Source organism: Molothrus ater, chromosome 1, assembly GCF_012460135.2.
Source record: "Molothrus ater isolate BHLD 08-10-18 breed brown headed cowbird chromosome 1, BPBGC_Mater_1.1, whole genome shotgun sequence".
Lineage (NCBI taxonomy): Eukaryota > Metazoa > Chordata > Aves > Passeriformes > Icteridae > Molothrus > Molothrus ater.
The window spans coordinates 19,995,672-20,015,747 of record NC_050478.2 but is presented as its reverse complement, the minus strand read 5'-3'; the positions used below and the strand labels follow the sequence as shown (position 1 = coordinate 20,015,747).

General features: G+C 35.5%; 1 protein-coding gene across 1 annotated transcript in view; it reads left to right on the top strand.

Annotated features, from left to right (window-relative positions):
• Nucleotides 1-20,076, top strand: part of MALRD1 (MAM and LDL receptor class A domain containing 1) — a 234,685-nt gene that overhangs the window by 165,262 nt on the left and 49,347 nt on the right. The window contains exons 32-33 of the mRNA XM_036396321.1: nt 3,977-4,178; nt 19,005-19,280. Of these exons, the coding sequence (XP_036252214.1) occupies nt 3,977-4,178; nt 19,005-19,280 (478 nt within the window). The remainder of the gene's footprint in view (nt 1-3,976; nt 4,179-19,004; nt 19,281-20,076) is intronic.

The window sequence follows — 20,076 nt, the reverse complement described above, 5'->3', positions numbered from 1 at the left end:
AGAGCAGTTTCAGCAAAAAATGAATGTGGTTTTCACATCTGTTTCTTCCCAATGGAAATTCTATTGATCATCTGTCAGTTAGACTGAAAACACTCAATGTTTATTGTGCTTCTTTGTCCATTTACCTCAGGAGTCTGCCATACTCATACAGTGGAGAATTAAAACTGAAATTAATTCCTGATGTGATAGTATAGCTAATATATCAGTTTTCTGCCTTCGTATTTGTTGATACTAAAAGAACTGATTTATAATAAATTTTGGTATAAGACATATCACTTTTACTTAAAAACCTAAGTATTGTATTACTTTAAACTAATGTTTAGGCAAAACTTTTATTACTTCAAACAGAGGTTTAGAGGAATAGAGAAAAGAGGTAAGTAATTTTTTAAGTGCTTCTCTATTGGGACAATGGAATATGATTCAATTTTGTAATCTGATTTGTGGACTTAAAAACAATTCCAGTCTGTCTCTGGTGAGACTTCGGTCCAAGGAAGACATGTGATGATGACTGCTGAGCACATGAAGAGTTCAAAAGCATAGTCTTAAAGATGTAAAGCAGAAAACCTAGCATCATTATTCATTGGAGTCAATTGAAATTTTCCTCAGCTGACACGAGTCTCTGGTGCCTAATGAAGTGAAAATACAGGTTCTCTTTCTCAAGATTTTCCTGTTTCCTCAGCTGGCAATTAAAGACTCTAAGTTGTCAATGGTGGGAGAATACGTCTCTTATTATGCAGTCTTCAGACCTGCATTGGTTTCTTATTTATTAGGCAATTCAGGTGGAATGTAGTACTTTCCAGCATCCAAACTGAATTAGAACTAAGTCATGACTTTAAGGCGGTAAATAGGATTTTCTAAAGAATGTTGTTCTCTGTGGATCAGCTAGATCAGTATTAGGCTGCAGAACAATCTTATCCGACACATAAATACAGAGTTATTCAATGGGATTTTGCTGCAACTTCTTGTTTGGCTGTTTTGAGGGTTTTGTGGTTTTTGGGGGTTTTTTTTACTTGCTTGGTATTTGGTGGTTGCTTTTCTTCCATTACATACCATATAGTGGGATTCATCTTGCCAGCTTTTTTCTCCTGCACATCTTAAATTGTTTTCACTACCAGGCTAGCTTGTACACTTTAGATAGGATGCTGTGCAGGAAGGTAGTGCTGGAGGTATTAAGCACCACAGAGTTGTACCCTTATAGGGATCTAGGGAGATCTTATCCATGAAAATTTGCTTGACCTTTCATGTGCTGCAAAAGGCCAGCAAAATTCTTGTATACACTTGATGTACTTCCTGATCCAGAAGATGCTCCAACACTGAGTGGCATGGGTAGCCCCAGGAGAGAAGATATATTATTATGTTTCTTCACTTTCACCGGGCACAACCTCAGAGAAAATAAGACCTGTATCCCCTGCTAAAGGAACAGAGTCCTTGGGCTTCTCATTTTTCTGAACTCTCCTTTAATCTCATTTGACTTAGCATGCATTTTCAGTTATGTGTTATTCTTTTAGAAATTTCATCTAACTTTTTTTAGAAGACATTTAAGAACACAAACCCTTTCCTGGCATAGTTGTGGATAGAAAAAGGTTTGGAGAACTCAAGTATTCAGGAGTACTTTGGCAAGTAATGAGATTGAAGCATTACCCCAGGAAGGTATATAACAAATGAAACAGAACTGTTCTCTCTCAACTGAGATTTCCAATGTACCAGTTTAGAGATTTACACTAAATGATATCAGTTTCCTCAATTACCTATGTGATTGTTGTACACCAGGTTTAAAATTTAGTCTAACTGAGGACAGAGTCACAGAAATTGCCATAACATGTTAGTTAATCCATTAGTAATTACATATCTGCATACCCTTACTCTATGGTAAGTTAAATCTCAAAGGAAAGAAAGACAAAGCATGTAAGATGACTTTGCATCCATGTGAACAGGAGCTGATGTCATCAAAATGTCATACTTAGGACCCAGTTTGACCTGCTGCCATTCCAGGCCCACTGGCCAGTGAGGACACAGCAGGATTCCTGACTGGTTTATTGTTGGTACTGAGCTTGAGCTGCAGGGTTGATCTGAATGTGCACAGAGTGGGTCCTTGCTGCACCTGAGACCAGACTTTGAATGGACACAATGAAATTTCTTTGTACATAGACAGACCTGTTCAAACAATTATTGTGCCTTGAAACTTTCAGTATGAGAAAATTCTCCTACTAACCTGACCAAAAGAATTGGAAAAAAAAAAATCTGGCTTTAAACAATGAGACAATCTTTAAGTATCCTGTAAGAAAGATGCTAGCATTGTCTTCAAATGTTTTGGATTCTTCCCACTTCCCCAACAGCTATTTGTGCAGCTGTAAGACTCAACAATGAGATATACTGAAAGGGATATTACCTCAATATTTACCTTCCAAAAGTAAATATCACTGCTTATAGCTAAAGCCATGCTAATATTGTTATATGCTGTAAAATTCCAGATCATCAAGATTATCTTATTTCATGATTGGTGAAATAGTGAATGGTTCCAGAGACACACACAGGTCTTTAACATTGTCCTAACCTCACATGAAAGGTTTCTCTAATCAAGGGTTTCAACTTATTAAGACCTCAAAGCCTGGTAATGTGAAAAACTTTTACACACAGTTTTTAATTTTATTTTATGGGTTGAACCATCTATTTCTTCTCAACACCTGTCCTTTTAGCCCTGCAAGAGGTGTGCTTTTAGGAGGACAGTGACAAGATATTGCTGTTACACAGTCCTGTAACCAAAGATCAAGCTTGACAAAATTTGGTCCTGATTTGAGTTACTCTGGGTCAGTATTCTTTCTTGCTCCCTTACTCCAAAATAAAAATAACTTGCAAGAGTTTTCAGGCATCAGAGATATTTTAATCAACACATCAATTTCTACAAATTATGTGGGATTTAGGGTCCCATTTGGGTTTTTAGCTTATTTGTACCACAAGGTGGACTGGGAGAATTAAACTTACTGAATTACACAGATAATTAGCATGGGTTCAAGTTCATGACTTTCTTGGGCCTTAGGGTTTCTGTTCCCTTATTAAGCTGGGGAATTCAGTTGGCATCATGAACCTAAAGGTCACTGGAAAATTAATTTAAGAGAATTATATTTCTGAAAGTGATGAGAAGAGGATGGATATTGATAATAATATTCAGTCCCTTAAAGAAATAATTATCATCAGGAATGGTTAGAATATGCTTACTTTCTTTTCTCCAGTTCTTTTTCATTTTTTTAACCGATCAGATTGTATGACGATTTTATAACACCTGAGTGGGAAAAGCAAATTTCCTCTGTATTTTCCAGTTTCATGTTCTTGGCATAAATTCACTAGTTGTTGGTTAATTGGGACTTCATTCGTTGCTATACTTTTTGCTTTCAGTATTTAAATATTTATGTATTTTTATTCATACATTTGCTAAATATGTTTGCAATAACTTTCTGTGACTGTCTCAAACTCCATACTATAAATGGCTAGTACCAGATGACAGACTTAAATCCCTAGTTGCCAAGTCTTTTATTTATACCTCTAAAATCTTCACTCAGTCTAACCATAAAGAGGTCACCATTTAGACATGAAAGGATAGCTCAAGATCCTACTCAGTCTTTCTTCAATTTCTAAATGAATTTGGGGTTAAGTCTTTACTCATTATCTTCTGTATGTCAGACTGAGACTCTTTGTAGATTTTGCAATTAGTGATTGGGTTAGCTGGGTTTTTTTGGTTTTTTTATTTTTTTTTTATTTTCACAGTAGCTTTATATTTGAAGCTGAACTACCATTAGCAAAAGTACTCAGTAACATTTAGTCATCACCAATATGAAGTGGATCTGAACCACATCTAGGAGGGTTAGTACTGCCCAAACAGGAGGTGCACTGCTGCACTTGGGCTGTGTTACTCCCCCAAGCTGCCCTCCTGTTCCCTAATGCTGATTCATTTGCATCTCTTGGGTTCTGTCATCAACAGGTCTACACAGTTGAAGAACATGGAATGGATATCCTTATGTGGTCTTCTAGTAGAAATGAAGAAAACAAATGGATGTATGGAAGTGTAGTTCTCTCCAGTAACAGCCTTTTCAGAGTTGCCTTCGAAGCTGAAGTGGGGTGGAGTCAACCCACAGAATTTGCTCTTGATGATATTTCTTTCACCCCAGAATGCATTCATGGAGGTATGCTATTACACAACTATATATCATACATGCTCTCTTTTCAGAGGGCAAGGAAAATTGTGGCATTTTGTATTTCAGTGTATTTCACAGTCACAAAATCTGACTTTTTTTTTTTTCTCATAGTTTATAGATGACAGTTTTGTGTTTTAGCTAGAAGTTGAACATACGAATAATTATAGAAATTTAGAATATTACTGGCATGGAGGAGCTGAACCACAGTTGAGAGGAATCTACTGCCATTCCACTATATTGGTTTTCTCCTGTATGAAAAAAGTCAGAGAAGATATTAGTTTGGGATCAAAGACTTTTATGAGTATCAAAGTAGTTCACAATTATTTTCAAAGAAAGTTGTTAGGTTTTTTTTATCTTTGAGCTCTTCATAAAATACAAATGTGTACCACATTTCCCTCGCTAATATTTTCTTCGAGTACTTAAAATCTCACTTCTGGTACACAAGTATTTGATCTATGTAGAAAAATAATTCTAATGTCTTAAAATGCCCTGGTTTTTTCTGTGAGAAAAGCAGTGGTTTACTCTGAAAATGAAATGTAGCATATGATACCATATCAGAAGAAAAGGAACAGTATACATGCAAATACAGATTGTGATAGAAATGTCAGCAGAAATTAATGACTAAGGGACAACTGGGAATTATTATTGTTAAATAAAAGCCAATATGAAGGTTAGAAAAATCTTCTTTGATAAGCTTTCTTTTTATTAATACATCTCTTGTTGTTCAGATAGGACAGCCTGTGTATGATCTGGTTGCCATGCTGTTCAAGAAACTATTTCTATTATTATTTTCATTGTGATAAGCACCTTCTGGAGGAATTAAACACATGCTGATTAAAGCTTCAAGTGAAATAATATGTTCACATGGGTGACATTTGTTCAGTCTCAAGCTCAATGAGAGTTTTGTTTATTTTCTCTAAATAGGCTCAGGCAAATAATATTTTGGAATGTAATTCAATGAGCTGCAGACTGTGTGCATAAACAGGCATTTGTTCTACCCATATTACGTTAATCACCTTTTTTAGCCATATCTTAAGGATTACATAGGCAGTTTCATGCATAGTATAGCATAATAGGAAAATTTTCAAATTATATATTTTAAGTACCTGTAATTCTGAAATAATCACAACTACAGAAATAAATTCATTTCAATAGAGCAACATTTTCTAATTACATTATTTTTCTCCAAAGATTTTCCAGTTGTAGAATACTTTGAAGTATCTAACTTGTATTACAATCTGTTGCTCTTATAAATGTGATATATCATAAATTTGGCCTGAAGAAAATTTGTCAGAGCTATATTGGTTACTTACAGTTTGTTGAATAAGTCAAAAACTCATGCCTTATCTACATGCATAAATTGCAACTTGATAGATAATCTTCTCTCCAGACAAAAAACTATATCTAGGTGCTATTACTTAAGATTGGCTTCATACTGTCCTTGGAAGAGCCCTACCTTAATAATCCTTGCTTGTCTGGTAGAGCTTGTGAAGAGGCAAGAGAAATACATAAAATCCATGTAATACAATAAACCACAGCAATTTAGGAGAAAAAAGAACCTACCGCTGAATTTTTGATACTGTTCTTGACAAAGAGTTACTTAGGAGGAGGTGCTGTTTTTTACTAACTGTTGTTGCTAGAGAGGTGCTTAAATATTCAGATGCTAAAATTTGAAGATATTACCTTCCAATAGTATAAAAGCACTGTCCTGTAGATATTTGAACAAGAACATTTTTCTGTAACAGAATCAGTGGGAAAGTTTACCTAATCCACTGTCAGTCCTGCTTTGATTGTTGCTCATTATGTTTATTCAAAGACCTAGCTCAAAGAAAAGTGTATTAGCTGCAGTGCAGGTTTTGTGTAGTGTTCCTCTTTTGAGAAGATAGTTGTACTACTGCAGATCTCTTTTCCTCTCTCTGTATTATTATATTTCAGCTTGCCTTTAATTACTTTGAGTTTCAAGCGGCAACATGTTCTGAATGGAGGCAATCACAATTTAGCAGGTTGGGAGCTCTAATAAAGCATTGCCAGCAGCTCTAATTCAGTTGTGGGTTTTATGTTTTTAAGTAATCAGTCCATATTAGCCATGACAATTCTTAGATATCCAAGAATATTTCTGAACACTTAAGCAAGGTGTTGTCAAGGTAGTGCTAGGTCAAGCTAGGATACTGCAGAAGTAGCTTTCAGCTGATGCTAATGCAGAGGGAGCTGCCAGTGGCACTGGATGTAGTTCAGAATTAGCTGCTAAATGAGATATATTCGTACCACTTTTCAAGGTTCATAACTTTCTGCTAATGAAGTTATGTGAAGATCTTATTTTACATCCTAGGGACCAAAGAATTTAATTGTTAATTGGTTGTAACTATCTTCTTCAAATTTGTAAATAACAGCTTGATTTAAAAAAAAACACAAAAATTTATTATGTCTTAATTTTTTCAAAATATAAGTTACAAAACATTTCGATTTCTTGTTTCAGATGGAACAAAAATTTCAAGGTATTGAATCGGATTTTAACTTCATTAATGTCTTTCTCATAGTATTTTCTAGTTGAGCTGAAATAGGAGGCATTACAGAAATTCTAAAAATTATTGCTACACCTAATTTATATCCTAGCATTAATCCAAAGATGCCTAATAAGAAAACTCTATTCTGCTTATAAAAATCAGAATACTATATTTTCCCACTCATTCTAGAGAAATAAACCAGATGGAAAAATTTGCTGTAATTCAGTTAAATGGCACTTCTACATATTGGAGCAGGATTCTCGAGAAACAAATAAATAGTAAATATATTTTGTTATGTCTTCCAGAGATCACCCAAGTGAAATATTTGTGCTTGTGGAGATCTAGTGGAAGAAGGTAAATCTCAGTATAAAGTCAGCACTGAATGATGCTCCAGCTCTTTTATGCAGTCAAGTTACCTGCTAGGCCCTATTTAGCTGCAAGTCTTTGGGAATTTATACCTCTAAATTGTACTGTTTTAACTAATTGCCAAAGTAATTTTGGTTTATTCAAAAAGAATAGTGTTGATACTTCGAAATTAATATCTGGGATGAATTTTGGGTATAAAGACAAGTGCAAATATCATGTGGTGCCTGAGGCTCCAGTGTATTTGAGAAAACAGTATTTGCTTTTTCACCATCAGTCATGCTTATCACCAGTTCAGTATTAATATTGCTCACTGAAATAATTAATTTGAATAAAATTAATCTGGATGTGCTTCTGTGTCTATTCTTCTACTTCACCTTTCCTTATCATTCTCTCTTTCTTAATTACTGTTTTTAGTTTATTTTTGCTGCATAGTTTATTTCCCGTAGCTGGTCACAGTATCTGAAGTATTTTCTTTCTTTTCTTCTGTTTTGTGAACCACTTTTTATCAACTTTGATCATTTTACTTTGAAATCCTTTTTACTTCTGAGTTTTTTTTCATATATTCCTTTCTTTATAAAATATTTTTCAAAGAATGTCTCTTTACCCTATAAACTTATCACATGAGAAAGGACTGTCATTGTTATAAATTTCCCACCACATCCCCCTGCAGCTTTCCTTTCACCTGAAAGATTTGTCTCCAGTAGAACATATTATTATGTAAGGATACACTGGAGATAAAAGGGCAATTCAAATAGTGCAAAACATTCAGCACAGACAGGACATGGAATCTCTAACACCGTGTCATATCACCGTGGTGGAATTGTGAATATAGGAAGTGCCATTTCCCAGATGCTATGGGTTGAGGCTTTTTTCTGATCTTGTCATAATTCTTGACTTCACCACACAGGTTACCAACAAAAGGGTCAGATTTACCTCTTAGGACCTGAAGTACAGTAAAATTTTCAGTGATTGTTGGCAGCTCTCACTTAGGTGAAACATTTGCTTTGAAATATCATAATTCTTCCAAGTCTCCCCATTGCTGTGTAGCAAAGCACAAACTAAACCTTCTGTAAAGGTTGTGCATAATCCTTATACTGGGGAAGCTTTCACTTGCTGTGAAAAAACAAATAGAAGAAACAAATCAGAATCTGTGAATTATAAGACAGGTTTTAGCTTTACATTTAAGCCCAAGGGTATTTTTAAAAATGTGTACAAAGGCATCCCAGTACCCTAAAACCTAATCTCGAAGAAGTTAATTTGGAATTTATTTGAACCATCATAAGAAATCATAGAGAATGAGACATAGCAACATCCATCCCTTTAGATCACCTTTCCTTAGTTTTCTAGAAGAAATTATATTCCAAAAACTGTGTGACAAAGGAAATTTTATTCAATCAAATTTAAGATAGATATACTCAGAATTTCTGGTCAGCCACAGCAAGAAAAAGTACATCTAGAAATATAAACTGTCTCAACAGTTCTGGATGTCAGGGAAAGAGTATAAGAAAAGGGGAACTATGCTTACTGTTTTACCCCCAATACATTTCCCATTGGCAGCCATTTGTAATTCAGTCTTCCTGAGCCATGTGTAGTCTTGGAATAATGATCCTCAAGTTCTTTCTTTCCCTTTGAACTTATCTGTTCTCCTTTTAACATCAGGGAAATTTTTAATATTCAGAAATTAAATTATATGCTGCTGCTGCTTATATGAATCTAGTCTTACATTCATGAATAGAAAAGCTTTAGTGCTTTCTCATTTAGGCCTTGAAAAATATGAAATCTTTATTTCAGCCTTGGTGATTCACTCTTTTGTGTGGTGGGCAGGCTTTTCTTAAGATATCTCCATAAAGCATTTTCAAATCTCACAATAGATGCATGCTATAGACCCACTTCTGAAGTTCCTTCAGAGTGAAATAATTTACATTGACTTCCAAACAATAGCAGAATTTATGCAGTCATACCAAAAATTTGTGATAGGTACAGTTTCAAGCATCAAGATGAGAAGGAAGGTGTCCCAAAGGACCAGAGCTATAGGCCATTCTCTTTGTTCAAGGTGGAAAGAAATGAACATTATAACTGGCATCTCATTTAAACTCTATTTATGACTGTTTATAATTTGAACATAGCAGAATGAAGATAGAATCTAATACTTTTTCATTTAATAACTTAGTAAAAGAATAGTGACTTTGAAAACAATTTCTGAATAGCTAGATAGTGGAAAGAGAGAAAGTGGTAAAATAAAAATCTATGTAGATAATCACCTGATAATGAGTCAAGGTTTTCAAAATCAGTATTAGTCTAAAATACTATAATTTTAGATGATATGTGGTATCTTGAAGGTATCTAATTTTCAGGAAAAAAAATGGGAATAGCATTTCTTAGAAGTGAATCTCCTAGTGATTTTAGATAAGAAACCATAGAGCAAAAGTACATATGTGTGTAAATACTAATGTCATAACGTCTTACCTAGTTATAATTTGTTTCTCACAATATATATTCATAGAATGACAGAATATCCTGAGTAGGAAGGAAGCCACAAGGATTGTTGAGTTCAGTTCCTTGTTCTGCACAGAACCATCCCCAAGAGTCCCCAAGAGAACATCCCCAACCATCCCCAATGTGCCCAACAGCATTGCCCAAATGCTCCTTGGGCTCTGTCAGGCTGGTGCTGTCACCACTGCCCTTGGGAGCTGTTCCAGTGCTCAACCACATATTGAGATTTTTCCTACCTATTTTATCCCCACTTCATGAAACACACTCTTCAAGTCCTAATTGTTTATAAACCTCTGCTGCTTTTCCTGCCACAGATTTCCATTTGCTTCAAATCAGTCTGTGTGTTTATATGTAAAGACATAATCTTTAACCACATTATTGAATACTATTTTTCTCAGAGCTCTCTTTTCTTTTTCCAACACAGAGATGAGACATAATTGAGTATTTTTGGTTCTCTGTGTACATTTTTCAGATGTATCTTTGACTGCAAAATTTCTTATCTTAATGAAGAGTTTTTCTAAACAACATATAGCTATGGTGTCCAAATATTTGAAAAGTATTTGATAACTACCTTCATAACTACTTCTTATTGCAAAATGTCATCTACTTGACAAGTAAAAAGAAGATGGAATAAAAAAAAAAGTGCTTCTGTAATTTTGATTAGTAGTTTGGAAATGTCCAAACCATTATCAGACTCAAAAAAATAAAAAAATTCCTGGATTGACCTAAAAAGCAAAATATGAAATGGCCAAAATTATTCTCCTGTGCAGACCCTAAAATGACAGACTAGAGACAAGCTGTCTTGAATTAGGACAATTTAAATAGTAGACTCTAAAATGAGTTATATCCCCTTAATCTTAACCAATCCCTTTCCACAAATAAGGAATGAACATTAGTAGATATAAGTGAAAAAATACCATTTACCTACAAGTGGAATAGCAAAAGGCAAAAAAAAACCCCAATAAATAACCACTAGATACAAAGTTGCTAAATCTCAGGAATACCACAGGAGCAAAGAGAGACCCAAAATGCCAGAAATACCCTTCCCAAGATGGTTCCTGTGTATCTTGAAAGACAGAGGGAAAATGGTGCCAGCTCTCTTCCCAAGATGATGCTCCCCAGGTGGCCCATGGTCTGGGAGGCCAAGGGAGAAATGGTGATGCCCAAAAAGAACCTTCCTGGGAAGGTGGCAGCTTACAGAGCTGCCCTAGTGGCAGATGAAGAACTGCCAGCATGTGTGGGGTCAGCTCTGCCACCCTCTGCTTCCTCCTGCCGTCCACTGCACTCTGCTGGTGCTCATGTCCTGACCCACTGCTGTGTCCACTGTGTCAGGTGCTGACACAGGGTGAGCCAGCCCCATGGGACCAGCTCAAGCTTCACTGCCTATGGAATTTGCTAGATTCACTCTAAAGATGGTTTCTAATTGCAAAATGCTGCTCTTCCAAGTTGCTACAGTGGCAAGCCCAGAAACCAAAGCAGCCCTTTCGAAAGGGCAGCATCCATCTTCAGCAAACTCCACCAAGCAAAGAAGGGAGTCAGCTTGGGCGCCCTGGCCTTCTAAAGGGACCAGTATGTCCCACCTACCCCACAATTCTGGTTCTGGATGTGCTGGGGTTTAAAGAGACAATAAGAGATCAATATGAACTACAATGACAGTCAGGGTTACCCATGACAGAAGCATAACAGGCGAGATTGTCAAATTAAACAGCTCAGAAGACAGCCATTTGCAAAAGATTTTATATGCTCTCCAGCACTTGTAGTAGACCCCATTTCACAAAAAGAAAAGCATAAATGACATTTTTTATCTAATTAAGAGACAACAACCCAAAAGGTAGAGCCGGTGTTTCTTTGAGCTTTGTGCAAAAAAATAGCTGTGTAGTGCAGAGAGAATCTTGTTGAGGGGTGAGCAGGTGTATGTGTCCATGTGTCCATATGTATGTCCATGTGTGTGAACCTGTGTGTCTGTGTGTGTGAAAGTGTGCCCATGTGTGCCCAAGCATGAAACAACACAGAAAATTCTGCAGCAGAACAGGACTCATCTGACAAAACCTTAGACAGTCTATGATCCTTCTCTGAAACTCCCAGAGCCCAAGAGCTGGAAATACTGGAAGGGTTAACTGCCTGAACTGCTAATACTATAGTGTTAGATCATGGGGAAAAACTCTGTAGAGGAGACTTAACTTCTGATTTCTTTATGTTGCAGAGCCAGGGGAATCACTGTTAGCTTGTCTGCTCATGCTTGCAGTGAAGCAGAAATCTCTCTCACATGGAGTTTCTTTCACAGGGAGGGAGAAAGAAGAAACTCATGGAGTTACTTTCCTCAAGGGCAGGAGATGATTCATGAGAGAAGTTGTAGGGGGAGACTGCTCACAGAAACAAAGGAGAGGAAGAGAAAAGCAGAATGAGTAGTAATAGAGGACTGGAGATATCAGGGAAATTTGTGAATAGGTTCTTTAGTCAATTAGCATTTCCCTGAAACCAATCACTATATGCTTTAGGTCCATGTTGCTTGGCAGAGATAAGGCATTTATGCATATTTAAAGACTAAAAATTGTGATCCAAACATAGTACCTTAGAGAGCTTCTTCAGCCTGTTCTTGTACCTTCCAGTGCACAGACCTAGCCAGTGTCAAAAGCCAAAACTTTTTGTGGATTTCACAGAAAAGGAACTGGGAATAATTTTAGGATAAGATAATTGCACTGTATAAACTAGGATAGTTATTGGCAATCCCTAAATGCAATTATGTTGTGTGTTTAACTTAATAATTATACTATCTTTGTCCAAAACTTTCAGTTACTCTCTGCCTTCTTATAACTTGTCCAGAATACTGAAATCTTCTGAAGCAAGCTCATGCCTTTTGGGAAATTAAAATTCTTCCGATTTATTAATAGTGTATTAAAATACTTTCATTAATATTGAACCTCCAAACCCCATCTGTTTACAGCAGAAAACTTTCAAATCACACAGATTATACTTTTCCTTGCTAACTTCATTCATATAAATCAACATATTTCCTTGGAGGGAAGGAGAGAAATAATATTTGGAATGAAATGGTTTCATGATGCTATATTAAAGAGCAGAAAATTTTCAAACTCTTCCTTGTGTAAAACCTACTCATCTCCTCAATAGGAGTAATTCTTCAGCTCACATTTATCTCAGAAATTGTATCCACTTCATTTTGTCAAAGACTAAAATTTCACAGCTTCTCCAGTTTGTCATTGCTCCTAATAAATAAACAAAACAACAAATCCATGACATTAGCAGGTATAGCTAGCAATCGTCAGAATATTCTTAGCAGAAATATGGCAAACGTTGCCATATTCCTGTCACAGGTAGTGTGTTCCTGCCAGAATTAGTTCTCTGAGTGAAGACTAAATCATAGCTTGACTTTACTGGCAGTAAACCTGTTTTTCTATTATGTTTGTATGTTAGCAAACTGTAACCATTTAAAATAAATTCTGCGCAGACATACAGAAATCTGAAGTCATTGGGCCATGTTCTGCCTTTTTTAATTCTGGCTTTGTCATGGGGTCTCCAGGATCCTTTCCAGCACCCTGCCCCATATCTCTGTCTTCTCATGAAGGGAAGAGGATTGAACATTTAATTGGCCAGACTCATTCCCCGCCCCCCCCCGGCCCCTTATTTTTTTGTCTTTTTACAAGCTTGGAAATAAACCGCAGGAGCTTTATTGTAACAGATAAAAACACATGGAAAGATTGTTAAAGTATTTGTATAGTTTCAGTCCAATTAATGTTTGTAACATGTTTGCTTCCTTGCAGCCACCTTGAATGGGCTGATTTCATGCCCTGATCCAATGTTTATGGAACTGAAATTGAGGACTGACATTTATTTCAAATTAATTAATGCACTGGATTGGGCCCGTAATTAATTTATACTCTTTTCTAATGAAATCTATGGGAGGGAGTTATTTTTGACCTCTTTAAGCTACAGTTAATAGGTCCACTGTTTTTATTACATTCACTAGGCAAATTACTTATGCAAATGTATCAGACAGGTTGTTGGTTTTCAAGGGTCTGATGCAAGGCCCATTAAAATCAATATGAGTTATCCCATTTACTTAAATGGACTTTAGAGCAAGCTCTGATAAACCTGAGGTGATGCTCCCTAACAGCATAGGTGATCACTTTATTTCATGCTCCCAGGTGTTGACTTTAATGGCAATTTCCATTAGACTTAACTAAAATTCACTGTTACAGGTGATATATAAATATAAATGGAGACCTATTCTGCACCAGAGATCTTTGTATTTGAAGAGGAAAGGCAGAAAAAAGGAGGATAGCCTGGAGGTGTTGCTTCATTCAAATTAAGCATGTTTGTGTGCTGCTTGCTGTGGTAATGACTGTGTAATACAAACATTTATTTTATATTAGCATTTGGGTAATAGCAGTTCTATGGTTTTCTGTGACTGAATGCCTGTGATTCATGAGCAAAATATTTGCAGTGCCAACCTGTGAAGCTTTACTTTACAGTCAGGAAACAGGATCATGCGCTCCATGGATGACGAAGACAATAATACAGCAAACATAAGTGTACAAAAAATGCTCATCAAAGAGCAGTAAGCCTTTAACAAATCCATATCCCACAAATATATAATTGTGTCCTTGAAAATGAGCACTTATTGACTTAAAACTTTTCATATTGTAAAGGCTCTTTTCTCCAAAATCATCAGCTCATGAGCTCTATTTACTGTAAACATGGTTTGATGGTAGCACATTGCAATAAAAATGTATTTAAAAGCACCTACTTGATCTGACAACAATGAAATTCAGATACATCCATCTGTAGTAATTGCAGTTCAAATAACAGTACATACCAAATTCTATTTGCTTTAAACACTGGTCTGATTTTTATGGTTTTTTTATATCTACCTCAGCTACTTACTTCTCATAAAAGTGTGAAGGTGCATGTGAGGTTGCACTTCTGGTCCATAGATTATAACTCAACCAGCACAGCTGTGTGAGTAAGTTTCAAAAGACATAGGACCAAATTAAAATGTCAGGTTTTAGGACCTAATTAAATTGTCTTTTTTATGATGTAGATGTTATATGCACATTTTTAAACCCTTTCTTTAATTTTGGTTATTTGCCATATGCAAGGTAAAAATAAGTGCAAAATAAAACACTGAGTGCAAAGTAAAGTAAATAAGGACATGTACTCAGCTTTCTACTTGAAAAGTCATGATTTCTTTAGCTATAATGGAACATCAACAATTTACTGCTGTTTTTCATGTGAATCCAAATTCAGACTCAGTACTTTGCAGTGCAGAGGTTATTTTTGCTGATTTTTTTTTTTTTAGTTTGCTTTTCATCTGTGTGCAAATACTGAATTCTTGAGGATTTTTTGTCATGCTTTTCAGTGAGCATGCAGCCTGGATAAAAAAAGCTAAGGCTTTTATTCTGTCTTCCTTAGAACTCATAACTTTCAGTAGATTTATCTCTAAATCCTTAAACAGTTTCAAACAGATAATGCTTTTGAAAAAAGTTACCTGTACAATGTCTCCTGCACTCCTGAATGTGGTCTGAAAATGAGAGTCACACGGCACTCAGGAGATGAGTGCTGCCTTGGGAACATCTTTTCTGCATTTGAGAAAAGGTGAGGGAAACATTTTCTTGGCATGCCAGTACTAGGCAATTGTTGAATCAAACAATATTAAGTGACAGAAAGGATGTGTGGGCCACAAATGGTCCAATTTGCATTGAAACGGCTTCACTTCAGATTCTGCTGTTTGAATGACTTTCATATATACATACAAGAGGAAAATATTAGGTTCACAGATACGCTAAGTTTAAAGTTAGTTTTTATTGCTAAATTGTGTGAGTGTACTACTGTGTGAGTCAGCACATGGAGGATGTTTCTGACGAGTCTCTCATTAGTGCCAGCTCGTTTTTCACTGCAAACCACATTGTAATGTTAACACCTCAGTTTAATTCTTCACAGTGGCAAGAAAACAGAATGAATATTCCCACTTTTTAAAAGGAAATGTGTCAGTAGCAGATACTGCAATGATGAGCTTAAAATAAAAAATTACATAGACAGTAGTTTTGAATACAAGTAATTAGTTTTGCATTAATGTTGCTGGAGATTTCAGTTGGAATTAGTTAATTATTTTCTACATTTGCATATTCTTAATTAGCTTTTTTTAGTAGTTAGCTATGTACAAATTATTGTTTTGATAAATTTTCAAAATTTTTACCAGGCACATTTAATTTGTAATTAGGAAAAACATTTATAAACCATTTTATGTAAAGAAAATAGATTGAATTTTGGGGTAGAGTTTTGGCAGACCATGGCAATAACAACCTCTTATAGAATGGCAAACAGAACACAATTTTTCTATTGTATCTGAAACCAAACACATGTGAACTAATTAACATATCACATGAGTTAATTAGCAAGGGATACTCCTATGAGCTTTGAAGTACATTCTCATCTCATGCACTGTTCTGATCTAAAAGGATTTTACTTATTTCAGGGTATGACTTTAGATTTTTTTTTAATGTAGTGCAAATATAAAACAGACCCCTGGTTAACCTAATACCTAAATCAACCTGGACACATCTTTGCTGCCCTTGGTGAATATTGCACACTCTAATATAATTGCTATGCAAGTCAGGAAGAACTTCATCCTAAAAATTATTTTCTAACAATCAGAGGGAATAATGATATAAAATAGTAATAGAAAATGAGAATGGAAAATTATATTAATAATAATAACAACAGAAAAATATTCATCCCTATTCAAAAAGAGCATTCAAGCATTTCTCTAAATACTGAATTTGGCACAGGATTATTTACATGCCTAAGCTCATTATATGATTGGGCTCATAAGGCTAAACTGATCAGGATTACAAAAGTCTGAAAATAATTTTAAACTCAAGGCCAGATCCATAACAAACAACACATTCAAGAAATGTTGAGCTTAAGGGGATTTCAGTTTACAGAACAAATTTGGGTAGAAGCATGTGAATAAGCATATCAAGAACAGGAAATTAAACTGGGTCAGAAATGCTCACAAATGTATTATAAATGCAATCTCTCCTGCAACATAAACAGGCAACCACAGCAAAGTCAAATATATATTGTATCTGTGTGGAGTTAATTTCCATAGCATCAGAACAAATACAGAAAAGCTAACACAGGACTATGCAAGGACAAAAGAATGTGTATAAACATAGAACTGACTGCAGCTTAAGTCATTTTCACTGCTTAAATGCCCCCTAGGCACTGTGAGAAAAGGGTCAGAAATAGGAGAAAGAAAAAAAAAGTACTTTCAAATATAATCATACTTTTTTATTTTTTCCCAGAGCAAAGACAAACTAAAAATATAAATAATTTTTTCTTTTTACTCCACTGTGCAAGATTTGACAGCACTAGTTCTGTATCAGTGGAGAGAGAATTATGTTCTCCCAATGACATTCCATCAGTATCTTGGCAAGATCATGGCCTTATATATAGTTTCTATACAACAAAAAAATTCAGCATTTTCATGGGTTACTATTATTATCTGGTAAAGTATGGTACCAAAGTAGAAAAAAATGCAAAATCTAAAATACTTTTAATCTACAAAATCAATCCACTATATGATCTGAATGTCTATTATCAACTAGCTAAAACCAACTTCCATAAGCCTTTTAAATTTTATTTAAATTATTTTGATTATTATTAAGATTATTTTGACTAACACATTTATAAAACACATATGAAATCACAATCTTTTCAATCCCATGTAAAAGTTCACATCTTTGAGGTATGCATGGCTTAATTCTGAACATAAACAGTACAAAATATCACCAGCTTATTATTTTCACCAAGTCAATAATAATTTTTGTAATTTTATGTTTACATTATATCCAGTGAATCAAATACATTTTTCTAGTAGAAAGATTTAATTTAATTAGGGGCGTGAAATATTGTTAGGCATGTTCTATTGTATGAAGCTATTCAATTATGATTTTCTGATATAAAGTCAACTTGAAAATCAAAAAGTTTTAATCTATAGAGGGTCTGTATTAAATAGAACTTTGAGCTCTTTCTCCTTACAGCCACTTCACAAGCAACTGGATGGTAAAATAATGCTGGTATTCTGTTCACCTGAATGCATTAACAGTTCATTCATTTGTACAAAAAGCTATTGTTATTTATGATGGTGGTGGTATCCTTGAAACTGAGCGTGTTTTAACAAAGCCCTCACACTGTAAAAGCCCAGTCTGGTATTGCAGAATACACAAACATACTGATATGACCAGTGGATTAAAAGTCACAAAATCATGCCACAATCCATGTACTCCCTTACAGAGTGTCATGCCTTAATGCAGCAGTAACATTGGACATCTGAGGCCAGACAACAATGCTTGCAGCATTTCAAAAGACAAGATGAAACCTACCCATGACTTTTGTGCTTGTCTCCTTTGCTTCAGCTCAAGTCAACAGCAAAACATCTGCTGTTTTTTACAGAGGAAGTGACATTAATTTGTCTTACCTTGTCTCTAATGATCATATTATATTTTTTACTCAGCTGCTGCAAATTGACCTAGAAAGATTTAAAGTAGGGAGCTAAATTCTGGAGATTTTTCTCTTTTCCCTGCACATAAAAAGTACAGGAATCTATCACATTGCTTCCCTGGGAGATGCTGATGCTATAAAGAACACAACATTAGCACAGCCAGCTCCTTAGAAATTAGTTTCCACAAATAGATCCTATGCTTCTGCTGATAAAATTCACTTGTAATGGTTTTCATAGGAAAAAAAGAAAGACTTAGGTGTCTGGGACAATTTATTTATATTCATGATCACAAAAAGCTTTCCCCATCATCTTCTTCTTCCACAATGCAAGTAAGCATGGAATATATTTTTTTATTTATTTATTTAATTTATTTATTTTTTGTCAGCTGTCTGAATTTGTTAAAGTTCAAAAGTAAAAACCACATTTTTCTTTACTTTTATCCTGGAAGACTACCTAGTACTTTAATTTAATTCTCTTTCACATCAAGCTACGCTAAAGAGTCAGAGTAATAATAAACTAGATCAGTAAAAGTTTTTATTGTTACTTTATAAAAATATTTTTCTTAATTTAACTTAAAATTATAACTTGAGGGTCATTTTAAGGCTTTCCAGACAAGGTTTATTAATATTTTGATATTATCCCTTTTATGTGTACATGGCAAAAGAAGAAATAGGATCAAAATAAATGCTGAACTTGAAATTTAGAAGCAAATTGCTGCAACAACAATAGAGCTAATATTAGACAAAACGTTTTTAATACTGTGTTTTGCACTTAGGAGCTGTGTTTTTATAAAAGTTGGGTTCCTTTATTTTAAAGCGTTTAGTGACCAAAATCAGCTGCATTCCCAGCAGTTCCTGTCTATCTCAAAGGCAGTATGAATGACTACTGAAAGAACAGAATCCCTAAACATTCCTTTTCCTCCGCTAGGATCAGCGGATCCCCACCCTCCCACCTGCAGCGGTGGCGAGTTCCCGTGCGCGTACGTGCCGCGGTGTTTGCCCCTCGCTGCGCGGTGTGACGGGGTCGAAGATTGCACCGATGGAAGCGATGAGATGAGCTGCCCCATGGAGATGCCCACCACCACATCCCCGGGCTCCTGCAAGGCAGCAGAGTTCCTGTGTCCTTCCCAGGGCTGTGTCCCGTCCCTCCTGCTGTGCGATGGGGTGCCCGACTGCCGCCTCAGCGAGGATGAAGCTGGCTGCCGTAAGAGACGTCCATGGTGCTGGTTATGGCAATGGTCACTCACCCGCCCAAACTTTCTTCCCTGAGTTCCAGAAAAGAAAAAGATCAACACAGTGAAGTTTAGTGTAAAATTCATCATTCCCTTGTCAAATAAACCCCTATTTGTGTCACATATAATGCATTATTGCAGAGATGTTTACATTTCTAAATAATTTTGCCTATGCATATTAATTTCCTTGCTATAATTTAGTAAGTGTTTAAAAAACTTCAGTTGTGTTTCTGTTAATATTTACAAGTATTTCCACATTTTTTCCTTAAATCAGTCAGCTGCATTTGCATTGCCTCTTTAACCTCTGATCATGATATGACAGAAAGTTAGGCTTCCGCAATTCTGTTATTCAGTAACATTTAAGGCAGTCCTGACCTTTCAAGGATTTTGAAATCAAGTCTGTTCATGAAATAGCAGCAATCTCCACCCCAAGTAAGGAAAAGGGCTCACAAATATAACACAAGGTCAATAGGCTTTGAAATGTAACTGCAATGAGATGCCATGGAGAAGCATCTGAAACAAATAGACACAAAAGTAAGTGTCTGCCATTTAAAAATGTTTCAATATTAGCAGGTGAACTGAGGCCAAATGTTTCATTCCAGGAATTTCAAAATAATTAGCTACACAGAAAAAAAAAAAAAAAGGCTTTTTACATAGAAACACTTTTCTTCCTAAACTGGTCATGCCCTAAAACTTTTTTAACATTTTTCACATCCTTATCAGAATGAAAAATATTGATAAAAAATATCATTTTCCAGTGGATTAGAA